The sequence below is a fragment of the Equus przewalskii genome, chromosome X, assembly GCF_037783145.1.
Source record: "Equus przewalskii isolate Varuska chromosome X, EquPr2, whole genome shotgun sequence".
In the NCBI taxonomy this organism is placed as follows: Eukaryota; Metazoa; Chordata; class Mammalia; order Perissodactyla; family Equidae; genus Equus; species Equus przewalskii.
The window spans coordinates 104,000,335-104,023,046 of record NC_091863.1 but is presented as its reverse complement, the minus strand read 5'-3'; the positions used below and the strand labels follow the sequence as shown (position 1 = coordinate 104,023,046).

Here is a 22,712-nt window from a genome sequence, read left to right as displayed (position 1 = left end):
AGGTATAGAGAGGTTGAGTAATTTGCTCTGAGTAATTTGCTCAAGGTCAAACAACTTATGTGGTAGAGTATGATCAGATTTACGTTTTTAAAAGATCACTCTGGCTGCAACACAGAGAATGGTGAGGTTATCCAGGGAAACCAGGCAGGAGGCTGTTGAAGTGTCAAGATGAGAGAAGATGGTGATAGCTTGGAGTGTGGTGATGGTGGAAGGAGACTCAGTCCCCTACCACTATGCTCCTAGCCTTGTGCTCTCTTCAGCCCCATCCTGGATTGCCTCTGTATTGTCTAAAGACTTGCCTTGATCCTCCGTGTGCCTATTTATCTGAGGATTTACAAGATAAATAAGAATACGTTCTGGATGTTGATTCTTTCTGAACCTTGTCTCTCTCATTTTTTACCAGGAGCTACAGACCCGAGCCAAGATGAGTACTTTAACTGGGTGCATTTCGTTTTTGAATTCAGAGTATAGACAGATGAGCATAGCGTGTTAATCATCTGCCAAAGCTTTCTTTCAAGGATGATGTGATATTGATGACTGTTAGAAGTATCTTCTCAAGGATGTCTGGCATTGATTTTTTCTCCCTATGCCTCCAGAAAACTCACCAGAGCCACAAAGGGAACAGAGCAATAGTTTATTCTCAGGTGAACAGAACTGCTGTAGTGGAGTGAGCCTGGTATTCTCTATGCAGTTAGGAGTCTCAAAAAGGAGCTCCTTCTCTTCTTTCTGCTTAAATGATTGTTAGCCCAGGGGAGAGAGGCCTTGTGTGTGGCTGGGGGCACTGTGGTGCACAGTATCCTTTTGTCCGTTTGGAGTCCCCATAGTCTTATTCTGTAGTGATTTGGAGTGGGGCTTATGAGCGGCTCAGTAGTTTTGAAGCAGTTGGTAAAGGCATTTTCCTGAGGGCCTTCTTATTTGCATTTTTATTTTCTATTTTGTTTTCCTCCCATACTCAGCACAAGGTCACAGCAATATTACTGATAATAAGATCTGTAGTTAAAGAATTTTGTTGTATTTGAGGCTGAAATATTTGTTTCTTTTGTCCTAACCACTTGATAGATAGCAGTGCAGTATGTGCCAGTTCTCCCCGCTGTCTAAGCGTTGACCTTGTCGCAAGTTAGACGTATTCAGAAGCTTCGTTGCTCTTGCAACTTAAGGGAGTTACTTAATGTATTTAATCACTTGTTCACTAAAATCTTTACATTGGAAGAGGATAACTTAACTGAAATTTCAATTGCAGAATGAAAAAAATCCAAAGCATTTAGGAATTCCATTGAATCGAAGGCTTGGAGTGAAGGAGTTTTGCCATGTTTGAAGCTGAAGAAAGCTGTAGAACATTCTAACATTTATCCTCAATAAAACAGTTCTTTAGGGACGGATATAAACATTTGACAAATGGAGACATTTCCGTAATCTTTGTGAGTTTTGATAACGTACTGTCGTGGGCCACCTGGTTTGCAGTGGTAGACCAAAAATGCGCTGAGCTGATTTCAGGTTACTCCTTTCATTTTGTGTGGTCACATTTCATTCGGGATTCCGTGCTTCTATGAAATGCTTGCTAAAACTCCTTCGAAGAACCAAGACAACAAAAAGATTTTTGCTTTCTCATGGAACACAGCTCTTAGTCACAAATTACTTAGTCTGACTAGAAATCCAAATAATAATTGTGATGTTTCCTTTCGAAAGATAACTTTTTGTATATTGTAACTATATTAAGTGTTGCTGGGGGCCATCAGTAAGACAGACGTATGAGTACTTGAGATAACTTTTAGGTGTCGACTTAGTACTATTGGTCTATAATTTATCTACTTAAGTTTTACACAGGCATACCTCAGGGATATTGCGGGCTTGATTCCAGACCACCACAATAAAGCAAGTCACATGACTTTTTTGGTTACCCAGTGCATATACAAGTTATGTTTACACTGTACAGTAGTCTGTTAAATGTGCAAGAGCATTATGCGTAAAGAATGTACGTACCTTATTAAAAAATAATTTACTGCTGAAAAGTGCTAACCATCATCTGAACCTTCAGTGAGTCTCACTCTTTTTGCTGGTGGAGGGTCTCGCCTCGATGTTGATGACTGCTGACTGATCAGGGTGGTGGTTGGGGAAGGTTGAAGTGGCTGTGGCAGTTTCTTAAAATAAGACGACAATGAAGTTTGCCGCATCCATTGACTTTTCCTTTCATGAACGATTTCTCTGTAGCACGTGCTGCTGTTTGATAGCATTTTACCCACGGTAGAACTTCTTTCAAACTTGGAGTCAATCCTGCTTCATCATCCCTGCATTATCAACTAAATTTATGTAATATTCTAAATTGTTTGTTGTCACTCCAGTAGTCTTCACAGCATCTTCACCAGGAGTAGATTCCATCTCAAGAAACCAGTTTCTTTCTTTATCCATAAGAAGCAAATCCTCATCTGTTAACGTTTGATCATGAACTTGCAGCAATTCAGCCACATCTTCAGGCTCCACTTCTAATTCTAGTTCTCTTGTCATTTCTACCACATCAGCAGTTACTTCCTCCACCGTAGTCTTGAACCCCTCAAAGTCATCCATGAGGGTTAAAATCAACTTCTTCCAAACTCCTGTTAATGTTGATATTTTGACCTCTTCCCACGAATCATGAATTTTCTTAATGGCATCTAAAATGGTGAATCCTTTCCAGAAAGTTTTCAGTTTGCTTTGCCCAGATCCATCAGAGGATCCACTATGGCAGGTATAGCTTTCTGAAATGCATTTCTTGAATAAGACGACTTGCGAGTTGAAATGATTCCTTGATCCATGTCATGTTAGCAGGCATGAAAACAGCATTCATCTCATTGTATGTCTCCATAAGAGCTCTTGGGTGACTAGGTGCGTTGTCAATGAGCAGTAATATCTTGAAAGGAGTCTTTTTTCCTGAGTAGTAGGTCTCAACAGTGGGTTTAAAATATTCAGTAAACCATGTTGTAAACAGATGATCTGTCGTCCAGGCTTTGTGGTTCCATTTATAGAGCACAGGCAGAGTAGATTTAGCATAATTCTTAAAAGTCTCTAGGATGTTCAGAATGGTAAATGAGCAGTGGCTTCACCTTAAAGTCCCCAGCTGCATCAGCCCCTAATAAGAGAGTCAGCCTGTCTTTTGAAGCTTTGAAGGCAGGCATTGACTTCTCCTCTCTAGCTGTGAAAGTCCTAGATGACTTCTTTCTCCAGTATAAGGCTGTTTTGTCTACATTGAAAATCTGTGGTTTAGCGAAGCCACCTTCATTAATGATCTTAGCTAGATCTTGTGGATAGCTCGCTGCAGCTTCTACATCAGCGCTTGCTGCTTCCCCTTGCACATTCATGTTGTGGAGACGGGTTCTTTCCTTAAACCTCATGAACCAACCTCTGCCAGCTTCAGACTTTTATTCTGCAGCTTCCTCACCTCTCTCAGCCTTCACAGAATTGAAGAGAGTTAGGGCCTTGCTCTGGATTAGGCTTTGGCGTAAGGGGATGTCGTGGTTGCTTTGATCTTCTATCCAGACCACTGACACTTTCTCCATATCAGCAATAAGGCTGTTTCGCTCTCTTATCATTCATGCATTCACTAGGGTAGCACTTTTAATTTCCTTCAGACTTTTCCTTTGCATTCACAACTTGGCTAACAGTTTGGTGCAAGGGACCTGGCTTTTCGCCTGTCTTGGCTTTTGACATGTCTTTCTCACTAAGCTTAGTCATTTCTAGCTTTTGATTTAAAATGAGAGACCTGCGACTTTTTCTTTCACTTGAACAGTTAGAGGCCATCCTAGGGTTATTAATTGTCCTAATTTTAATATTGTTGTGTCTCAGGGAATAGGGAGGCCCAAGGAGAGGGAGAGAGACAGGGAAATGGCTGGTCGGTGGAGCAGTCAGAACACAAAACATTTATCGATTAAGTTTGCCATTTTAGGTGGGCAAGGTTTGTGGCGCCCCAAAACAATTTCAGAAGTACGTATATATTTGAGTAATTTCTAGAATTAAAATAGTAAATGTGTCATTGATGAAGTCATTCTAAAGTTTTGCTGTATTAAAAATATGACCAGTGGATGTAGAAGTAGTCTGCATTGAATCCTGAAATCTAATGGTGTGACATAATATTCTGATTTTGCTCTTGTTAAAGTTCAAGGGGGAAATTTTTAGTATTGGGGATATCTGCATGGGAAAAAGAGTGTATTTTGTGTGGGTTTATTATCCGTTTTCTGTCATAAGATTAGATGTTTATGAAACATTTCATTTTGTTAAACTATGGTTGGACATGAAAATATTGAAGATATTTGATAGAGAGATATCTTAAGGTTAAAGAAGTTTTTCTCAATTAAAATTTTACGCCAAAGTAATTTCACATGCAAGCAGTTTAAGAAGTCTATTAAACTTTCAAAGCTATGTCTGTAATTTTTTTCAAATGTTTTATTATGAAAAATTTTCAAACATACAAAAATGTTTAAATAATTGTACAGTACACAACACGTATATTTTCCAATTTACATCTTGTTTGCCTTATCACCTATCTGTCCATTTCTCCAGCTTTCTGCCAAATGGATAACCATCTTATTTTTTTATGCATTTCACTCTTGCAGGCATAAGTATATTTCACCCAGGAACACTTCAGCATACATGTCGTTAGCCAGAGTTCAATATTTATTTGATTCTTTTTTAAGGTAAAATTTATATACAGTTAAATGTGTAAATCTTAAGTGTATGATTTGACGTATTTTGACAAATGCATCTGCCTACATAACTGGAACCCCCTATAAAAATATAGAACATTACTGTCCCCCCAGAAAGTGCTTCTTCTCAGTCAGTCCCCGTACCACTCCCTAGAGACAACCACTGTTCTGATATTATTTTCCTCCATAGATTAGTTTTTTTCTCTTGTTCTAGAATTTCACATAAATAAATGGAATCATACATTGTGTGTAAGGCTTCTTTCACTTAGCATACCGTTTTTGAGATTCATCCATGTTGTGCCATTATCAGTGGTTCTTTCCTTTTTGATTGGTGACTGCTATTCCATTGTAGGGATATACCACACTTTGCTTGTCCATTCTCTTGTTGATTGACTTCTGTCTGGTTTTTGGCTATTATGGGTAAAGCTGCTATGAACATTCTTGTAAAAGTCTTTGTAGAGATATATTTCATTTCTTTGGGTAAATACTTAGGAATGGAATTGCAGATGTGCCTATAATTTAAAAATTGAATTTAGCTATTGACAAAAGTTATTTTTAATCATGCTTATCACTGGACTACTATTTATCACTATTTCATTTTTAATTTATGCCTTCTTTTCCATTTCCATCTGCCACCATTCTAGACCAGGTGGTCATACCTCATTTGTAGATTATGACAGTTTAGCTAGTTCTCTCGCTTCTAGTCACTTGCCCACTTCAGTCCATTCATCGCAAAGCTTAAAGGTGAAAACATTATGTTTTGACACTTTACTCCTGTGCTCAAAAATCTCCGGTGGCTTGCTGTTGCCTACTGTTTAGTTTCAAAAGGCCCTCTAATCTATCTTCACCTGGCCTTGTTTCTTATCCTTTCTTAACATAAACCCTGTCTGCTCCTTCCTGTCCATTTCTGCCTTCATGTTTTTGCTCATATTGCTCCAGACTGGAATATTCTTTCCCTCCTCTCCATCACCCTAAGCCTTAGAGTTCTTAAGGTACAGCTCAAAATTCTACAACTAGGTTGTGAGCATGTTTTGGGCAAGGACCATGTCCACTACTTCTTTTATATTCCAATGAATACATATCATAGTGCTACAAACATAATAGACATTTAGTCAATACTTACTAATGTGATTGTTTGGTACTGATGATTACACATGACTCTGTATTTTCAGTATTTTTTAAATCCCCAGTTAGTAGGTTTTATATTTAAACAACTGTTGGATATAAATAGTTTTTAAAAAGATTTATTTTTAAGTTACAGCAATATAGTTTCAAACTCTATGAAATATGTATGAAAATTAGAAAAATGTACTCTAGCATGTATTGTAATTACATTGTAGTAAAACCATGACTGTCTGATACCCCTAGGGAATGAGTCATTTATGATAGGCGTATATTCCAAACAATGGAAGGCTTACTGTCAACTCTTTTCTTTTCATGTTTAATGGAGTGCTATAAAATGGCCTCTTCGTGTTATGGACCTACCCTCTTAAATCAGTGTGTTGCGTTATCGCTGTAGATGCACATAGAAGCGGTGTGAGGCTTTGGGCGGAGTGACTTTGTCACTCCATACGATGAATGCTGCTCCATACTGCTGAACCGTACTGGCTTCTGTGTTCACTGTGACACACAGGCCTCTGGGGCTACAGTTTTGATATATAGGTTGCTGACTGACTGCTCGCTTCCTTGGAGAGCTAAGCTTCTGTCCTCAGTCTTTTGAACTTTGTCCCGCAGTATAATTAAATCTAGAATGTAGTATGGCATTTAGCAATGGGTTTTAACCCTAAAATATCATGTAGCACATTTAAGAATGATTTTTTTGGGTAATATCATAGTAGTAGGAATGTGAGAGGATCATGTGTCATTCTGGTGTGACTCTATATTGTTTGCTGTTGAAACAACTCTAAAGATTGATAGGTGTATATACACCCTTATTTAATTTTTCTGAACAGTTTACTCATAACTCATCTCTTGATTTATAGGTCCCCAGGAATCCTGATATCCCAAATCCAGCTGTGGCTCAAAGAGAGGAGCAAAAAAAGATTGATGGAGCTGAACCTCTTACACCAGAAGAGACTGAAGAAAAGGAAAAACTTCTCACACAAGTAAAATATTTTAAGTGGCTGAAATATTTCTAGTCAACAAATAGAAACAAGAAAATATAGATCACTTTTTAAAAAATGTTATCGATGTCATCATAGTTTATAACATTGTGAAATTTCAGTTGTACATTATTATTTGTCAGTCGCCATATAAATGTGCCCCTTTACTCCTTATGCCTACTCCTCAATCCCCTTTCCCCTCTGGTAACCACTAATCTGTTCCCTTTGTCCATGTGTTAGTTTATCTTCCACATGAGTGAAATAATACAGTGTTTGTCTTTCTCTGTCTGGTTTATTTCACTTAACATAAAACCCTCAATGTCCATCCATGTTGTTGCAAATGGGACAATTGTGTCCTTTTTTATGGCTGAGTAGTATTCCATTTTATATATACACCACATCTTCTTTATCCAATCATCAGTCAATGGGTACTTGGGTTGCTTCCACTTCTTGGCTATTGTGAATAATGCTGCAATGAACATAGGGGTGCATAAGTCTCTCTGTATTGTTGATTTCAAGTTCTTTGGATAAATACCCAGTAGTGGGATAGCTGGGTCATATGGTATTTCTATTGTTAATTTTTTGAGAAATCTCCATACTGTTTTCCATAGTGGCTGCACCAGTTTGCGTTCCCACGAGCAGCGTATGAGGGTTCCCTTTGTGCCACATCCTCTCCAACGTTTAGTTTTTGTCTTTGTGATTACAGCCGTTCTAATGGATGTAAGGTGTAGATCACTTACTTTTTATTTTATGGGCCCAGTAAGCTAATTATTGGACACATCAGCAAAACTCAGGGCTGTTTTGTGTACGTTTAGATCAAATATCCCCATTTTTTATCCATTTCACAGAATACACCCTTTTGAAAATACAGTCATGTACTACATAACAACGTTTTGATCAACAACAGGCCACATATACGACCGTGGTCCCATAAGATTAGTACCAGATAGCGTAGGTGTGTTATAGGCTATACCATCTAGGTTTGTTAAACCACACTCTATGATGTTTGCACAATGACACAATCACCTAACACCACATTTCTCGGAACCTAGCCCCATCGTTAAGTGAAGCATGACTGTACTAGAAAATACATAAATGCAAAATATGTGTCAATTATTAGAAAGAAGACATGTATTTTATCAATTATAATAAGGTCAGTTAATCCACATATGAACCCTGATAGAAATTACTAGCATCTTCTTATTGAGTGATGTGAACTATTCTCTGAAATTATACTCTACTAATCTTTTATTTATGAAATAATTTCATAATTCTCAAAATGCCGTTTATCCTTTTTTTGGGAAGAATTTTAATAAAACGAGAACTTTCTGAAACTTTTAAAGGTGAGCATTGTATAATTAAAAGCTAATAGTTATTAAATAGGGAGCATTTCCATTTGCACAAAATAAGAATGCTTTCTGGTCATTGTTGCTTTAGTATGAGTGGCGTATTCTAAAATAATCTGTAGAAGATAAAAAAAGTTATAGCATAAAAGAGCCTAGCAAAATAATAAACAAAAATGTGTACTGGTACCACTTTAGTAGAGAGAGTTGCCAGCAAGATTTATTTATTCAACAAATTCTTCTGAACACTATGCAAGGCACAGTGTTGGAAAGTTTCCACATTAATTATTGAAAGATAGTTTTTATATTTATATCTTGTTATATATAGGTCTTTTCTTTGTCATAACATGTAATTTTATTGAATTAATTTCTACAAATTACATTCATAAGTTTTTGAGCCAAATACCTGGAAGTCATAAAGTTTAGTTTGAAAATATAATTGTAGTTGGCTGAATATTCATGTTTTATTTTCAAAATTTATTTACCAAACACAACAATAAAGTTATGGTCTTAGAATGCTACTTGGCTTGCAGTCTATTGTGAATGTACAATATATTGTACAGTATCAACTGAGAAATTGCATTAGTTTGTAATTAGAACTCAAATCAATTTTTTTGCCCCTCCTTGTAGTTGAATTCATCTTTAATTGTCTTTCTCTACTACCCTAAATAATTACTCTTTTAAAAAATCATGGCAGTGCGAAGGAACAAATGTGGGATCATCTGAAACATTTATCAGCTAAAGGCTGGGGATAGTTTTGCACTGTTGAGGGTGTCACGTTCATGTGAGTTGGGACATAAGGAGTGGAAAACAAATTCTTGGTCCTGTGAATTCACAGACATGCTAGTAATACCAAAGAGACTTAAGACACTGGTTGGTTAAACTTTTCTATCTTTGAGTAAAGAAATTGAGTGAGCCCAGTAACGTTCTGTTTATAGAAATTCTGTTTATGAATACAATTTTGAACAGAAATTATTTGTTCACAGTGGTTTGGAATGATATAAAGAGCTACAAATTCTTTTCTGCATTCTCCTTTTTTTCTCCACGTTTTTTTGATTTAGTACATCCACATACCTCTCTTAATTTACATGGAAACAGATCTGCGAAAAAAACCATTCAAGTACTGGAATATCAGGGCTTCAGCATTTATATTAGCATTTTTATTTTAATGCATTAATATTTTAATGTAGTAGGCATCTATAAAATATGGAATTAAAAACAATTATCTTGGAACTGTGAATCAGTTTTTAGTACTTGGAGAGAAGTACTTTCTCTTCATGGTAGAAAAGCAGTTATTTTTATAATAATGCTCACTCAACTTTTGATTCTAACATAAAAAACCTGGGATTTTATAAGGAGGAACTCTTTAAATCTTTTAAACTGTTTTTAATGTATCATTGTCTAGAAGTAAATAAAACAATAAATGGTTTTGTTAATTTAACCTCTATTGATGACGCTTGATTTTTTGTTCTCAGGGATTCACAAACTGGACTAAGCGAGACTTTAACCAGTTCATTAAAGCTAATGAGAAGTATGGAAGAGATGACATTGATAATATAGCTCGAGAGGTGGAGGGCAAATCCCCCGAGGAGGTCATGGAGTATTCAGGTTTGTATATGACTTCTAACATGGTGTTTAATGTAGCCTTATTCATTTCGTTAGTGTCAATTCAACTGTACCATTGTTCAGAGATCTTTTAAACTTTTATGAATAAAGTGTAGATGAAAGTATAAAATATAATTGTATTTCTATGAAAAGACTATAAAATTTATCAAAACAAACTGACTGCTAGTGTCCCTAGTAGGTAACTAATAGAGCCAAGTAGAGGCCTGCTGAAAGAAGGGTGGATATTGGATGAGCACTGACAAAATAAGTTTCCCACTTTCCCACCTCTGGAATTTGGTCCTCTTCTGGGCAAGTCAAATCTGAGACTTCAGGTTCAGCAGAGTCAATTAGTGTCTTTCTGGGTTGTCCTTAAAGTAGAAAATTCCCATCAGGCCCTTTTAGATCCTCAGACACCCTCAGGGTTCCAGTGAACCCCCCGCAGGTCATGTGGATTCCGTTAACTTGAAGCAAGCTGGACTAGATCTAAAAAGACTGCGTGAAGAAATCCGTTGATTGGTCCTAGAATCGTCTCCCTCTCTTCCTCAGTTGTGTCTTTGCTCTTGACCAGAACTAGGTTAGCTACTGAAGCATACGGAGTTAATACTAATTCTCATGTCACAGCGCATCCAACCTCAGGCTTCTGGAAAGAAATCTTATTAAAAATAGATAATCATGTCTGGTAAGTTTTCTATATGTAGGAATAGGAAGTTTCGAACTTCCGAATAGGTTGAACTCTCAAATTTAGTCTGAATGTCAACTCTTTGGAATCCAGAGCATTTTTCCCTATAGAAACAATGTTACAAAATAGGTTTAGATTTCTGTGTTAGCCCCTCAAAGTCTGTTTAGCTTAACACTGAAATTCTGTGTTATTGCAGTGAAAAATAGTAGAGACGAAACATGACAATACTAATAAATATACCAAAGATTAATACAGGCTAGGAACAGCTTTTAATTTATCTCTAGTGATCGTGTTTGAAGAAATCCAGGTTTAATTAGAGAATAGATACTTTTTTTCTTTTGGAAATCCAAAAGGGTCTCCTGGTGATTATCAGGGACTTTAGAGGTTGATTATATTCAGTTTTTATTTCGTGTAATATAATATCAAGTTTATGAACTTCCTTTTCCGTGATACCAGCATAGCATTACTTTTACACTTAAGCTTTACCACATAAGTTTAGGGCTTGTGGGGGCTTAGAGAGGGGAAAAATAGATGAGAGAGAGGAATTTTAGCAGCAAGAATTGAATGAAAAGAGTGTAAAAGCATATGTGTAGAGAGATTTTTCTGAAGTAGAATTTTTTTCGAAATAGCATCAGTGTATATGAAGTTGCAAGAAAACAAGTGATTCAAAAAGATATGTCAGATGTTCCTTCAAATTTGACACCAGGCCTGGTAACATGACTAGCTCAGGACAGCTTAATTGGGGCCATGTCAGACGGTGGGGAGATTGGAATGGGTTTATGTAGTTGGTTGCAATAAGAAAAGAAATGTGTGAGGTTGGCTGTTTGTGAATATCTTGTACAAAGCAGGGATTTAAATATGTGTTGAATGAATAAAGGACAGAATGAATAAATGAACACAGATGCTTATAAAAATTGCAGTGCTAACATTCCTTTTTTGATAGACTCTATAAATGAAAAATTTGAGAATGCAGAGTATGTCATTAAAAGGCTTTTCACTGAAGTCATGAGATGTGACATATTAATGCAGTCAGATTATTTAGCTCATTTATAAAATTTGGTGACTTTGTGTTTTTTTCTTTTTGAGAAAAGGCTGTTCCAAGTAAGTTTCAAAAACAAGTTATGGGGGACGGGCCAGGTGGTGCAGCGGTTAAGTTCTCGTGCTCCCCTTCAGCGGCCCGGGGTTCGCCGGTTCGGATCCCGGGTGCGGACATGGCACTGCTTGGCAAGCCATGCTGTGGCAGATGTCCCACATATAAAGTAGAGGAAGATGGGCACGGATGTTAGCTCAGGGCCAGTCTTCCTTAGCAAAAAGAGGAGGATTGGCAGCAGTTAGCTCAGGGCTAATCTTCCTCAAAAAAAGAAAAAGAAAGAAAGAAAAAGCAAGCTATGGGTCGTTGGAAATATTGTAAGATTAGTGAGTGGTTCCAAAAGCGAAGTAACAGTTTCAGTAGAAATTGCTGCTTCATAGGAAATTTGAAGGACCTGTTAATAATGGTTTCGTTCTTGTTTTTGCTTGCTAGGAAGCTCTGTTTTCTAGGTTTATATGGCCACTCTCTCTGTCGTATTTCACTTTATGTATTGGTCTCTTCATGTCATGTTTGAATAAAAGCATAGCTTTAAAACAGTGTCTGTAGTATCTTGAAATCCTAGTCATTTTGGATAGATAATTAAAAACTTCATAATATTTCGTGAAAGGAAAATCGCTAAATCTGAATCTTAGTTGTAAACAATGGAAGTTCACTGTATCCTTTCCTGTTAATTCTTTATTTTACAGTTCCTTGGATTCATTTGGTTAAGATGATAGTATTGTAAAGTAATAACTCTGTTTTTCAGCTGTGTTTTGGGAACGTTGCAATGAATTACAGGACATTGAGAAAATTATGGCTCAAATTGAACGTGGAGAAGCAAGAATTCAACGAAGGATCAGTATCAAGAAAGCCCTAGATGCCAAAGTACTATATTTCATAATTGTCAGATTATGATTAGATTGTTTAATTGATATGGTGATTAGCTTTGACTTATTGTTTTGCACATTTAATTAAAAGTGGTGTTTTGTTTAAATCCACAGATTGCAAGATACAAGGCTCCATTTCATCAGTTACGTATTCAGTATGGAACCAGCAAAGGAAAGAACTATACTGAGGAAGAGGATAGATTCTTGATTTGTATGTTACACAAAATGGGCTTTGATAGAGAAAACGTGTATGAAGAGTTAAGACAGTGTGTACGGAATGCTCCCCAGTTTAGATTTGACTGGTTTATCAAGTCTAGAACTGCCATGGTATGTATTCCTTTCTGACTTATTTCCTCCAACTTTTTATTTTGAAAAATTCCAAATATATATCCTTGACTTAGATTGTCTAATTGTTAATATTTTGCCACCTTGGCTTTCTTCCCCCACCCATATATGTGTATATAAACTTATACATACATACATACGTAGAATCTATAAATAGATATAGCATCTATATTTTATATTCAGAAATACAGAAACATATCTACGTTCAGAAATACATATCTGTATTTTATATTCATAAATATAATATCTTTATTTCTGAACCATTTGAAAGTAAGTTGCAGGCGTCATGAGTGTTCACCTCTAAATACTTCAGCATTCATCTCCTGAGAACGAAGACATTTTCCTGCATAACCGCAATACTCTTATCTTACCTGGAAGTGTTCACATTGATCCAGTAATGTCATCTAGTGTACGGTCCATGTACAGAATTTTCCGGTTGTCCCAAAAGGGTCTCTCAGAGCCGTTTCTTTAAATTGATGATGCCGTCAAGGTTCACATATTGCATTTGGTTGTTGCGTCTCTTTAGTCTACAACTTTTTGTTTTTCGTGACAATGACTTTTTTAAGGTGCCCGGGCTCGTTGTCTTGTAAAATGTCCCACATGTATCTCATTCTTTGCTCATTGTTAGATTTAGGTTAAGCATGTTTGGCAAGAATGTGACATAAATGACGTATACTTATTATTATCACATCAGGAGGCACATTATGTCAGGTTGTCATACCCTGGGTGATGCTAAGTTTGATCACTTGGTTAATATGGTGACCACCAGAGCTCTCCTCTTTAAAGGTACATTTTCCTCTTTGTAATTAGGCTGGTGATACTTGAGACTGTGTGAATAACAAGGATTTATTTTTAATGAGAAGGAATTATTGCCTAAGTTGAGTATAAGAATATTATGAGACGGGAATAATTAAGTAGAACAGATATTTTATTTTACCTTCATGCAATTTACTCTGTTACTTTCTAACATGAATTGTGTTCCTGTTAAATTCTAGTGCTGCTTAGCAGTGTTCGTGATGATATTGAAATAAATGCAACACATTTTTAATGTTGGCATCATCAGTCCTTTGTCAGCTGAGGTAATTAAGACAAAAATAGATTTATACAGCCTAAAAATTAAAAGTAAACAGAAACTAACAATCCAAACAATGGACATTTTTCTTAAGTAGTTGCTATCTATCATAAATGATTTTCTTGGCCAAAAGTTCATAGGGGTGTGAAGCAATGCTTAATATTTTGTTTGACTCATTTTATGTTTTCAGTTCAAGTTGAATAAAAAGAAAAGAAGATGCTAATTTTGGTGGATGCTTTTATAAGATCAGATATTTCTTTAACACAAATTTAGAGTGTTCTTGGATTGTTGTTAGAATGTGCCTGTCAAGTTTCTGGAATACATAATGCTGGGAGAGCTAGCAAATACTTTGGATCAAGCCAGCATCCAAAAGAAACTAGAGTAGTTAGAATGGTAGATGGGTTGACTCTCACAACGTGACATTTAATAGGGATAAATTTAAAGCCCTATCCTTGTACAAAAGAGTATGAAATGTGTATATATGAATAAGATACAGTAGGAAGAATTGAGAAAAGAATAAAAAAGATAAGAATGAATCTGTAGCATGAAGGACCGAGGGTGGAAGTAGGAAAGAGTTGCTTCACAAGCTTCTTTGGATCATTGAAATAGATTATTGAAGAACAATGTAAAATACCTCTTCTATTAGCCGTGAAAATGAGATTTTATTTTGACTATCTCAAGACTTTGGCAGTGAGCTTGTTGGCCTTTTAAGGTACCTTCTAGGTCATGGCATCTATGACCATGTTTAGCAGAGAACTCCTTTCAGAAGCCATGCATTTAAAATTTTTGTCCGTTTGGGGTGTTATGTGTGTAATGACCTACTTTGGAGCAGCATCACTAGCTTGTAAAAGACAAGTGCCTACCTGCATTTGTCGGTGAATCATGTTTTAGATCATACCTGCCCTTTTATGTGATGTAGCATTTGCTGAATTTTGAGTATTATTTCAGTGATATTTTACTATTTTTAAAAGGTTGAGAGGTTAATGCTGTTTTCAGTTTCTGGAATCATTAAAGTAAAACAGTAGCATGAAACAGATTCAAAAGTGCAAAGAAAATCTTATATTATTTGTAATATGAACATGACTGTAGAACTACATGACCTTATTTCATTTTCTAAGAGAAAAACCCAGTATATTAACAACCACTAGATGTCTCTTAACTCCCTTGTAAAGAATCTTTTTATCCTCCATCTTCTTTCTACAAGACATTTACTTTTTTCTTTCCTAAGAGATTTAAATCTCTAATGTATATTTTCCAAAGAGCAGATGTTAACCATGTAGGTAATTGCAAAATGAAACCTGTATTTTGTCTGTTAAAAATGAAGACACCTCTGTCCTTAATTACTTTCTGGAAGGTGGAATTTATGATTTCTAAAGAATCCTTAAAAACATAGAATAGTTTATTTCATATTTAAATATTTTAATCCAAATTTTTTTGCTTTTAAAATTTTCTATCATATTGTTTTTATTTCCCTTCTAGTTAATGGATAATTTTTGCCTGGTTTTTTTTTTTTGGATTTGGAGTGTAGGAAGTATATTTTAAAATACGCACATATTTGGACCATCGTTTTGGAATATTTCATGATAATATCAATCAGGGAATTAAAGAAATGGATTATTAATGATCTTAGATGATCTCTTTCCCCCCTCATTTTAAATAATTGTTCTTGTATAGTGAGTGAATCACGTTCACAATCTAGGAAGAGAAACTTCCCCCTTGAAAGAGCAGTTGTGATTTCTGAAATTAAAATAATTTGATTCGTTGAAAAATACCATCTTAAAAATACAGAGGATGTAATTTGATTCATTATGTGTGTCAGTGTGTACAAATTAAAATCTTTAATGATTAAACTTTAAACTTAGTTTACTAAAGAAGCTATCTTCAAAAATGTAATCTTGCTTAAAGATGACCCTTTTCTTTCCCAGAGATACCAATAAATACTGTGAAGTACTTAGAAAAACGGGAGAAACCTTAGTAGTCATATTTTATTCAGAGAACTCAAAGTACTGAATTCATGGCTTCTGACTTAACTAACAGTCTTAAAGTGCTTAAAGGCGTGAACTCCACTTCTAAATATGCCTCACTTTGAAAGCCTCCAGCTAAAGGTTGAAGATTTCTTTGAGGCTCTTCTCCATTTAAAAATGCTGGCTATACAAAAGAAAAAATGAGTTTTAGTCCCATTACTCTGTGCTAAAAAGATTGTGATTTCTTTCTCTGAGAGCTTGTGTGGTCTTTAAGTAAGTAATCAGTCTCTATTGAACTACATAAACAAGTAGGAAGGATATAATCAATTTAGATTTTTAAGCTCAGAGCGTATGAATCGCCCTACCATTTTTCTTCTAAGAAAAATATATTAAAATGGGGTCTTAGTCTGAGGACATTTGAAAAATATCAGAATTAAAAGGACTTTTACCAAATGACTATAAGAGGAAATGATAATACTCTGAATTTATATAGTACCTTTTGTGTAAGGCTTGCCAGTCACTTTACCAACATTAGCTCATTAATTTTCTTGCCATTCCTTTTAGGGAATGGATGTCAGGATACTATCTCCATTCCTTTAGTGACAGACTAACGTGACTGGGAGATGTAAGAAGAATCTGCGAGGTCCAAAAGTAAATCGTTGGACCCGCTTAAGTCCTTTTAAGTACTTAAAGGAGAAAAAACCAGAATTTAACTCTCTGAGATAAAGAACATTTCTTGATGTAAACACTTATTGCATCCTTTGCGGGGTTGCTTTGACTCTTAATTTTAATAAAAAATAATTCATGCCTTTTAACCTCTGAGGAGCTCTTTTCTTTCCTCTCTTAGCCAGCTCAAGAGGCTGTGTGCACATTGCCTGTGGCCATGTACCTTGAGTTGAATCAAAGTATTAGTAATTAGTTATTAGAGTTATGCTGCCTTTTGTAGTAATTTAAATGAATTTTTCTGATAGCATCTCAGAAAGAGAATTACACGCTGTTGTGTACAGTGTAATAAAAATTTCATGTTATTACTGTTTGTTTTCAAATCACGACTTTGTCATTGTGCTCCTTATTTAAAATTAAGAAAATGACATTCCTCATTAGAATTGTAGAGGAAAAAATACTTTTTAGAAAATATCACTATAGCTTTTTATTAGCTTGCTTCCCTTCTAATAGGTTTATCAGTGATAGTAAATGTTAATTAGGTTATTAATTCAGCACAAGATATTTTATAAATGATCCGTCCAGTCAGAGGAGGATTTTCTTTATAGATACTTTAGAAAAATGAAAGTCAAATTAAAAACTTTCTGACTTATTCTCTAGTCACAATACCACTTTTGTTTGTTCCTCATGCAGCATAGTCTAGGAAATTACATAAAGAAGGCCACTCACAATTCTGATTTTGTGTTAGTACTTAATTGTATGATAACAGCTAATATTGATGTTCTAGAGCATTACATTCTTAATGGAATGTGAGAAATATGAATTAGTGTATTTTTAGTAAAATTGGTAAACTATAAAATGTATTGATGGGCTCTTCTTGACTATAGAATTGTTAAAATATTAAAAACCCAATACATTTATGCTCATAGGGATATATTATTAACTCACACACTTGAAAGACAAAAATGTCCCTTTTCAGCCTTAATTTTGTATAGTTCCTATATAGAGATTACGTGCAGAGGGAGTAGTGCTTAGCTTTGCCTTGAAGGTTAGGTAAGAGGAATGGCTTCACAGAAGAGGTCCTTCTTGGAACTGAGTCTTGAAAAACTAGAAGGAGCTGGCTATGGGACTACATTCCAGGTTGTGGAAACAGCAAATGCAAAGGTATAAACAAGCGCAACAAGTTCAGAAACTGTGAGTAGGTTGGTATGGGAGAGTGGAGTCGGGAACTACTGGAAGATGAGGAAGTAGATGACAACCAAATTACCAAGGGCTCTGTCTGCTGTGTTGACGTCTTTGGTCATTAGTCTCTAGACTAAGTAGAGAGTCATTGAAAGATTTTAACAGATCAGTGACATGATCAGATTTATGTTTTAGAGATACTATTCTGTGGAAATGGGCCATTGTCTACCTCAGCTACCAACTATAGACGGATAATTCCCAAATTTCTCTCTCTTTTCTCTGTTCCTCATCCTTTTTTTCCCATCCATCTTGGCTAATGTATCACCATCTACCCCAGAGTCATTTTTCACTACTGCTCTTTTAACCTTCAAGTGTGATTGGTTATATCTAAAGGGACCAGCATAGCCTCTTGCACAAAGTAGGCATTCAGTGAACAAAGGAGCGTGGAACTTTCGTACTTCAGTTTGCTTCTGTCTTGTAGACTCTTACAGATGGGTCAGATTTGGATAGAATGTGAAGAAATGCTTGAGTTTTCTTTTCTTTTTATCAGCCATTTTCTAGTGATAGACTTTATTTGGCTGTCATCCCTGCAGCTTTTATTTATTATTAAGTTTGAATAGCCAGTTGTAAATATCATTTGTTGTTTTTTGTTTGTTTGTTTATTTTTTTGAGGAAGATTAGCCCTGAGCTAACTGCTGCCAATCCACCTCTTTTTGCTGAGGAAGACTGGCCCTGAGCTAGCATCCGTGCCCATCTTCCTCTACTTTATATGTGGGATATCTACCACAGCATGGCTTGCCAAGCAGTGCCATGTCCGCACCTGGGATCCGACCCAGCGAACCCTGGGCTGCTGAAGTGGAATGTACACACTTACTGCCGCTGCGTCACCGGGCCGACCCCTCATGTGTTTTATTATTAACTATAGTGTTTCATTTAAGACTGAACTGTTCTAACAATCTGAAATACAACTACACTAACAAGAGTCCATTTTAGGTATTTATACTGGTATGTTATCTTGTGAGGAGGTGATATAATATTTTACAAATAACAATGTTTAAGCAGCAGCAGTTAAGTAAAAGCATCATAACATTTGATACTTGTTTAAGAAATGTAGGCTATATTTATTTTAGAATATTAACTCATTTAACTGCCCGTGTGCTTGGGTCCCGAGATTCTAGTGTAGAATGCCATTGCTTTTTGTTAGCATGATAGAGGTTCCAAAGTGACAAAGAACCTGGGAAATGTATATAAAATGTAGAGTCGAAAGTATTGACCCTGTCGGTAAAGTAATAGGGAGTTTATAGAAGAGCAAAGGAGAAAAAACACCCTTTTTGCTTTACTAAGAACTGTGGAAGGAAATTCTGACTTTACAGAACTGCCTGCAAATTTAGAAACACAAATGTGGAGCGTGGTTTATTTTTTTGCCCTTGCTCATTCACCTGCTTTTGACTTTGAACCATAACAGGCACAGACCTTCTGTCATTCAGACTTAGGTAGGCTTAGTGTCTAGGATTTTAGTACGTAGGAAATGTAATGTGGAGCCTCTTTAATCTCTTTCGATAAATCACTTCAAGTCTACCGATGCTTTCTGTGCCTTTTGAATTGATGCTTTGAAGCTGAGTATTGGGGCAAAGGATATTTGAACTTGGTGCCCAGCATGATTGATATTCACCACACACTAAGGGACAGCGCCACTCACTGCAAACATTCCATCATTTATTAAATAAAGGTCGAGATACATATCTTAGTATTCAACAGTTGAAACTTGTGTGGCTTTGCATTGAATAGAATCATAAACCATTAAAAAGCTACAGAAAACCAAGGCAGCGCAATTTGTTTAAAGTAAATCTATAGTTTAAAACAGGGGTTGGCAAACTGTGGCCCACCACCTGTTTTTGTACTGCCTGCAAGCTGGGGAATGAGTTTTACATCTTCAAATGGTTGAAAGAAAATCTAAAGAAGACCATTTTGTGACATGTGAAAATTATGCACAATTCAAATTTTACTATCTGTAAGTAAGGTCTTATTGTAACACGGCCGTACTCATTCACTTATGTGTTGTCTTTGGCTGCTTTCAAAATGCCGCAACAGCATTGCTGAGCCATTGTGACAGAGACCATGTGGTCTACAAAGCCAAAAATATTTACTATCTGGCTCTTTCTTGAAAAGATGTGCTGACCCCTGGTTTAAAAGAATTTGTAAGAAAGGTGGAAAGAAATAATATAACCAAGGGTAGATATGTGTTAAACTGTCCTTTAAGAAAAGCGTTAAATGAAGGATGGGTAAAGGGAGAGGATATTTAGCCTAAAAGAGGGGTGTTTCGAGGGGGTCTGTTGGTGATTGTGATGGAGGCATTATAGCTGCCTTGTAATATTTGAAGTATTGTCATACAGAAGAGGGAATCAGCTTGTTCTCTATGACTACAAAAGTTAGACTTAGAACCAATTGTTGGAAACTTTAAGGTAGCAAACTGTAGCTTTGCATAAGGGAACATTTTTAACTTGTCCAAAGGTAGACTAGACAGCCTTGGGAGGTAGTGAGTACCCCATCATTGGAAGAATTCCGACAGGCTGGGCAACTAATTAGCAAGGACCTAGTAGAAGGGATTCAAGCATCAACTTGAATGATCTTTAAAGGTTCTTTCTAATCTCGAGAGTCTATAATTTTATGAACTCCCACTATTGAAAATCTGTATTTCCAAGTACAAAACACACCTTTGATTACATCGCTCTTCCTGCTCAAAAATCATCAATGAGATCCTTTTGTTAACTGAATTAAGTAAAATTCCTTATTTCTTCATTTCTAGTTTCTTTGTACTTTGATCCAAACTTGGCCTTGTCCATCACTCTTATTACTCTGCACAGCATTTCCCTAGTTGGTTTCTACCAAATGTTGTTCCAGGATATATAAATAGATGATATGCAGGGCACGGGTTCTGTGTTCAAATAGATTTGGGAAGTGCTGATACTAAATCCTACTCTTGACCCTTGCAATCTACATTAGAATGCTAAAAGCTCCGAGGAAGTTTTGCGATGAAGAAATTTGTATAACCTTTTTCAAATCCAGCTTTTCCCACATACTTGTGACCACAGGATACTTTTTCTTTCTTTTGCCACAGCTGTTAACACTGCAGAATGGTTTTCCATTTGTCATTTTCCTATTCTCTTCTGTTGTCTTTATTGTTTTTGCATCTCCTCTCTTCTTGTGTTTTATTTTTCTCCTTCCAATTTCATTCCTAAATCCAGTGTGGAGGAATGGTGAGAGAAAGAGATAATCAGACTAGAGAATTGTGGAAATAGTTTGAGACCACACGAACTACTCCCTGTAACCCCAGGGAAATAGGAAGATAAAGAGGTATCAGAACCTAGGAGAATAGGTATGTGAAAGGAGAAATTATAGTGGATGGAAGTGCTTTTGACATCATGAAACTTCTCATAGTCATTTCATAGTCACTTGGTTATTCAAAAAGTGAATCACTGTTTTATGGGTAATCTAGCCTTTTTCCTTGCAATTTCTGCTTTTAGCTAGTGTTCTGTTTATGATACCATCTGTTTAGTTAGGCAATCTTTAAGCAGGTGAATAAAAAATGGATTGGTTTCTCTAGAGAAAATGACATTACCTATGCTAGAATGTAACATTCGTACTCGCCCATTCCTTGGTGCCTTTCTCTAGGGAGATTATTTTTCTGTGTCTGGAGTAGTTGGTGACAGGTTAAAAGGAATGAAGGTAAGAATTTGTTATCCAGTCTATTTATAATTATTTTGAGATAGTCTTAACTCTCTGCATGTGAGACTGTCTCAAAAGTATTAGTTTTTTTTTCCTGAATCACCCATATGAAACATGAATATGTATCTAAAGGTATCTCCAGTCACAGGCAACTATTGCTTATTGAGAATAATAATAGCCGGAGGATATAGCTTACTGATTCAAGGATCAGCTTCACATAAAGACTCTATCTAAGTCTCCCTAGAAACCAACGATCAAATCTCATCAGGGTCAACTTAGTGCTTTCTATAATAGATAAATTGAATAACATGGTGTTTAATTTGTATGTGTGTTGTTGAATGAAGTTATGAAGAGTATTTGGCCTGCATATTAAAGATAACCACTATTGTTTTGGTAAGTAAGGAAAATTCCAGTGTTATTTTCCCTAAATTATTTAACCTTGGGTAATCTGAGGATGCATGAGAAACTTGAATGTACCAGTGTTCTGTAAGGTTATTTTTAACAGTTAAACAATAATTTGTTGATGAAGAATTTTTTTTCTGGCTAGATTGTCTTTGGTTTTCTGCCCTCATTTGGGCTTGAATTTTAAAGAGTAGCAAATGCTTGGATAGTTGATAATATTTCTGTATGTAGCATTTCCTATGTTGTATGCCATTTGTCTGGCTTTTATTTGCAAAGATAAAACTGTATTAAAAAAATTTGCCATTTCTTAAAAATGTTACAGATTTCCCAAGGCCTAAATGTTCATTGCAGAAAATTTGGAAAATGCACACTAGTATAAAGAAGAAAATAAAAGTTACCATTGGTCCTACTCTCAGAGATAGCTGCTATTAACCACTAGTAACGTTGTAGTTAATATTCTCTCAGCTATTTCTGTGTATATATGTATATAATAAGATGTGTCTGTGTATTCCATTTCCAAATTACCAAAAATTTAGTTCCCAGTATTTCCCTGCTAAAAATAACAGTGTTAAACATTGTTTTGTAAATCTTTATATACATCTATTTCCTTACATTAAGTTTCTAGGAGTGAAATTGTTAGTTCAAAGGGTGTGAAATTTTTAAGATGCTTCATTGATATTCCCAAATTCCTTTCTAGAAAAGTAGTGTATTATTCTGCTTGGGCTGCCATAACAGAATACTGCAGATAGGGTGGCTTAAACAGAAATTTCTCTCAGTTTTGGAGACTGGAAGTCCAAGATCAAGGTGCCAGGAGAGTTGGTTTCTGGTGAGGACTTTCTCCTTGGTTTGTAGACAGCACCTTCTTGCTGAGCCCTCACGTGGCCCTTTCTCTGTGCACGTGTAGAGAGAGAGCGAGCGATCTCTGCGTGTCTCTTCCTCTTCTTAATAAGAACACCAATCCTGTCAGATTAGGGCCCCACTCTTCTGGCCTCATTTAACC

At 36.0% G+C, this 22,712-nt stretch overlaps 1 protein-coding gene across 10 annotated transcripts in view; it reads left to right on the top strand.

The window, feature by feature from the left end:
* SMARCA1 (SNF2 related chromatin remodeling ATPase 1) overlaps window positions 1-22,712 on the top strand; it is a 116,800-nt gene that overhangs the window by 41,495 nt on the left and 52,593 nt on the right. For all 10 annotated transcript variants that reach the window (XM_070605179.1, XM_070605177.1, XM_070605180.1 and 7 more), the window contains 4 exons: window positions 6,656-6,778; window positions 9,594-9,726; window positions 12,238-12,356; window positions 12,473-12,685. In XM_070605179.1, the coding sequence (XP_070461280.1) occupies window positions 6,656-6,778; window positions 9,594-9,726; window positions 12,238-12,356; window positions 12,473-12,685 (588 nt within the window). The remainder of the gene's footprint in view (window positions 1-6,655; window positions 6,779-9,593; window positions 9,727-12,237; window positions 12,357-12,472; window positions 12,686-22,712) is intronic.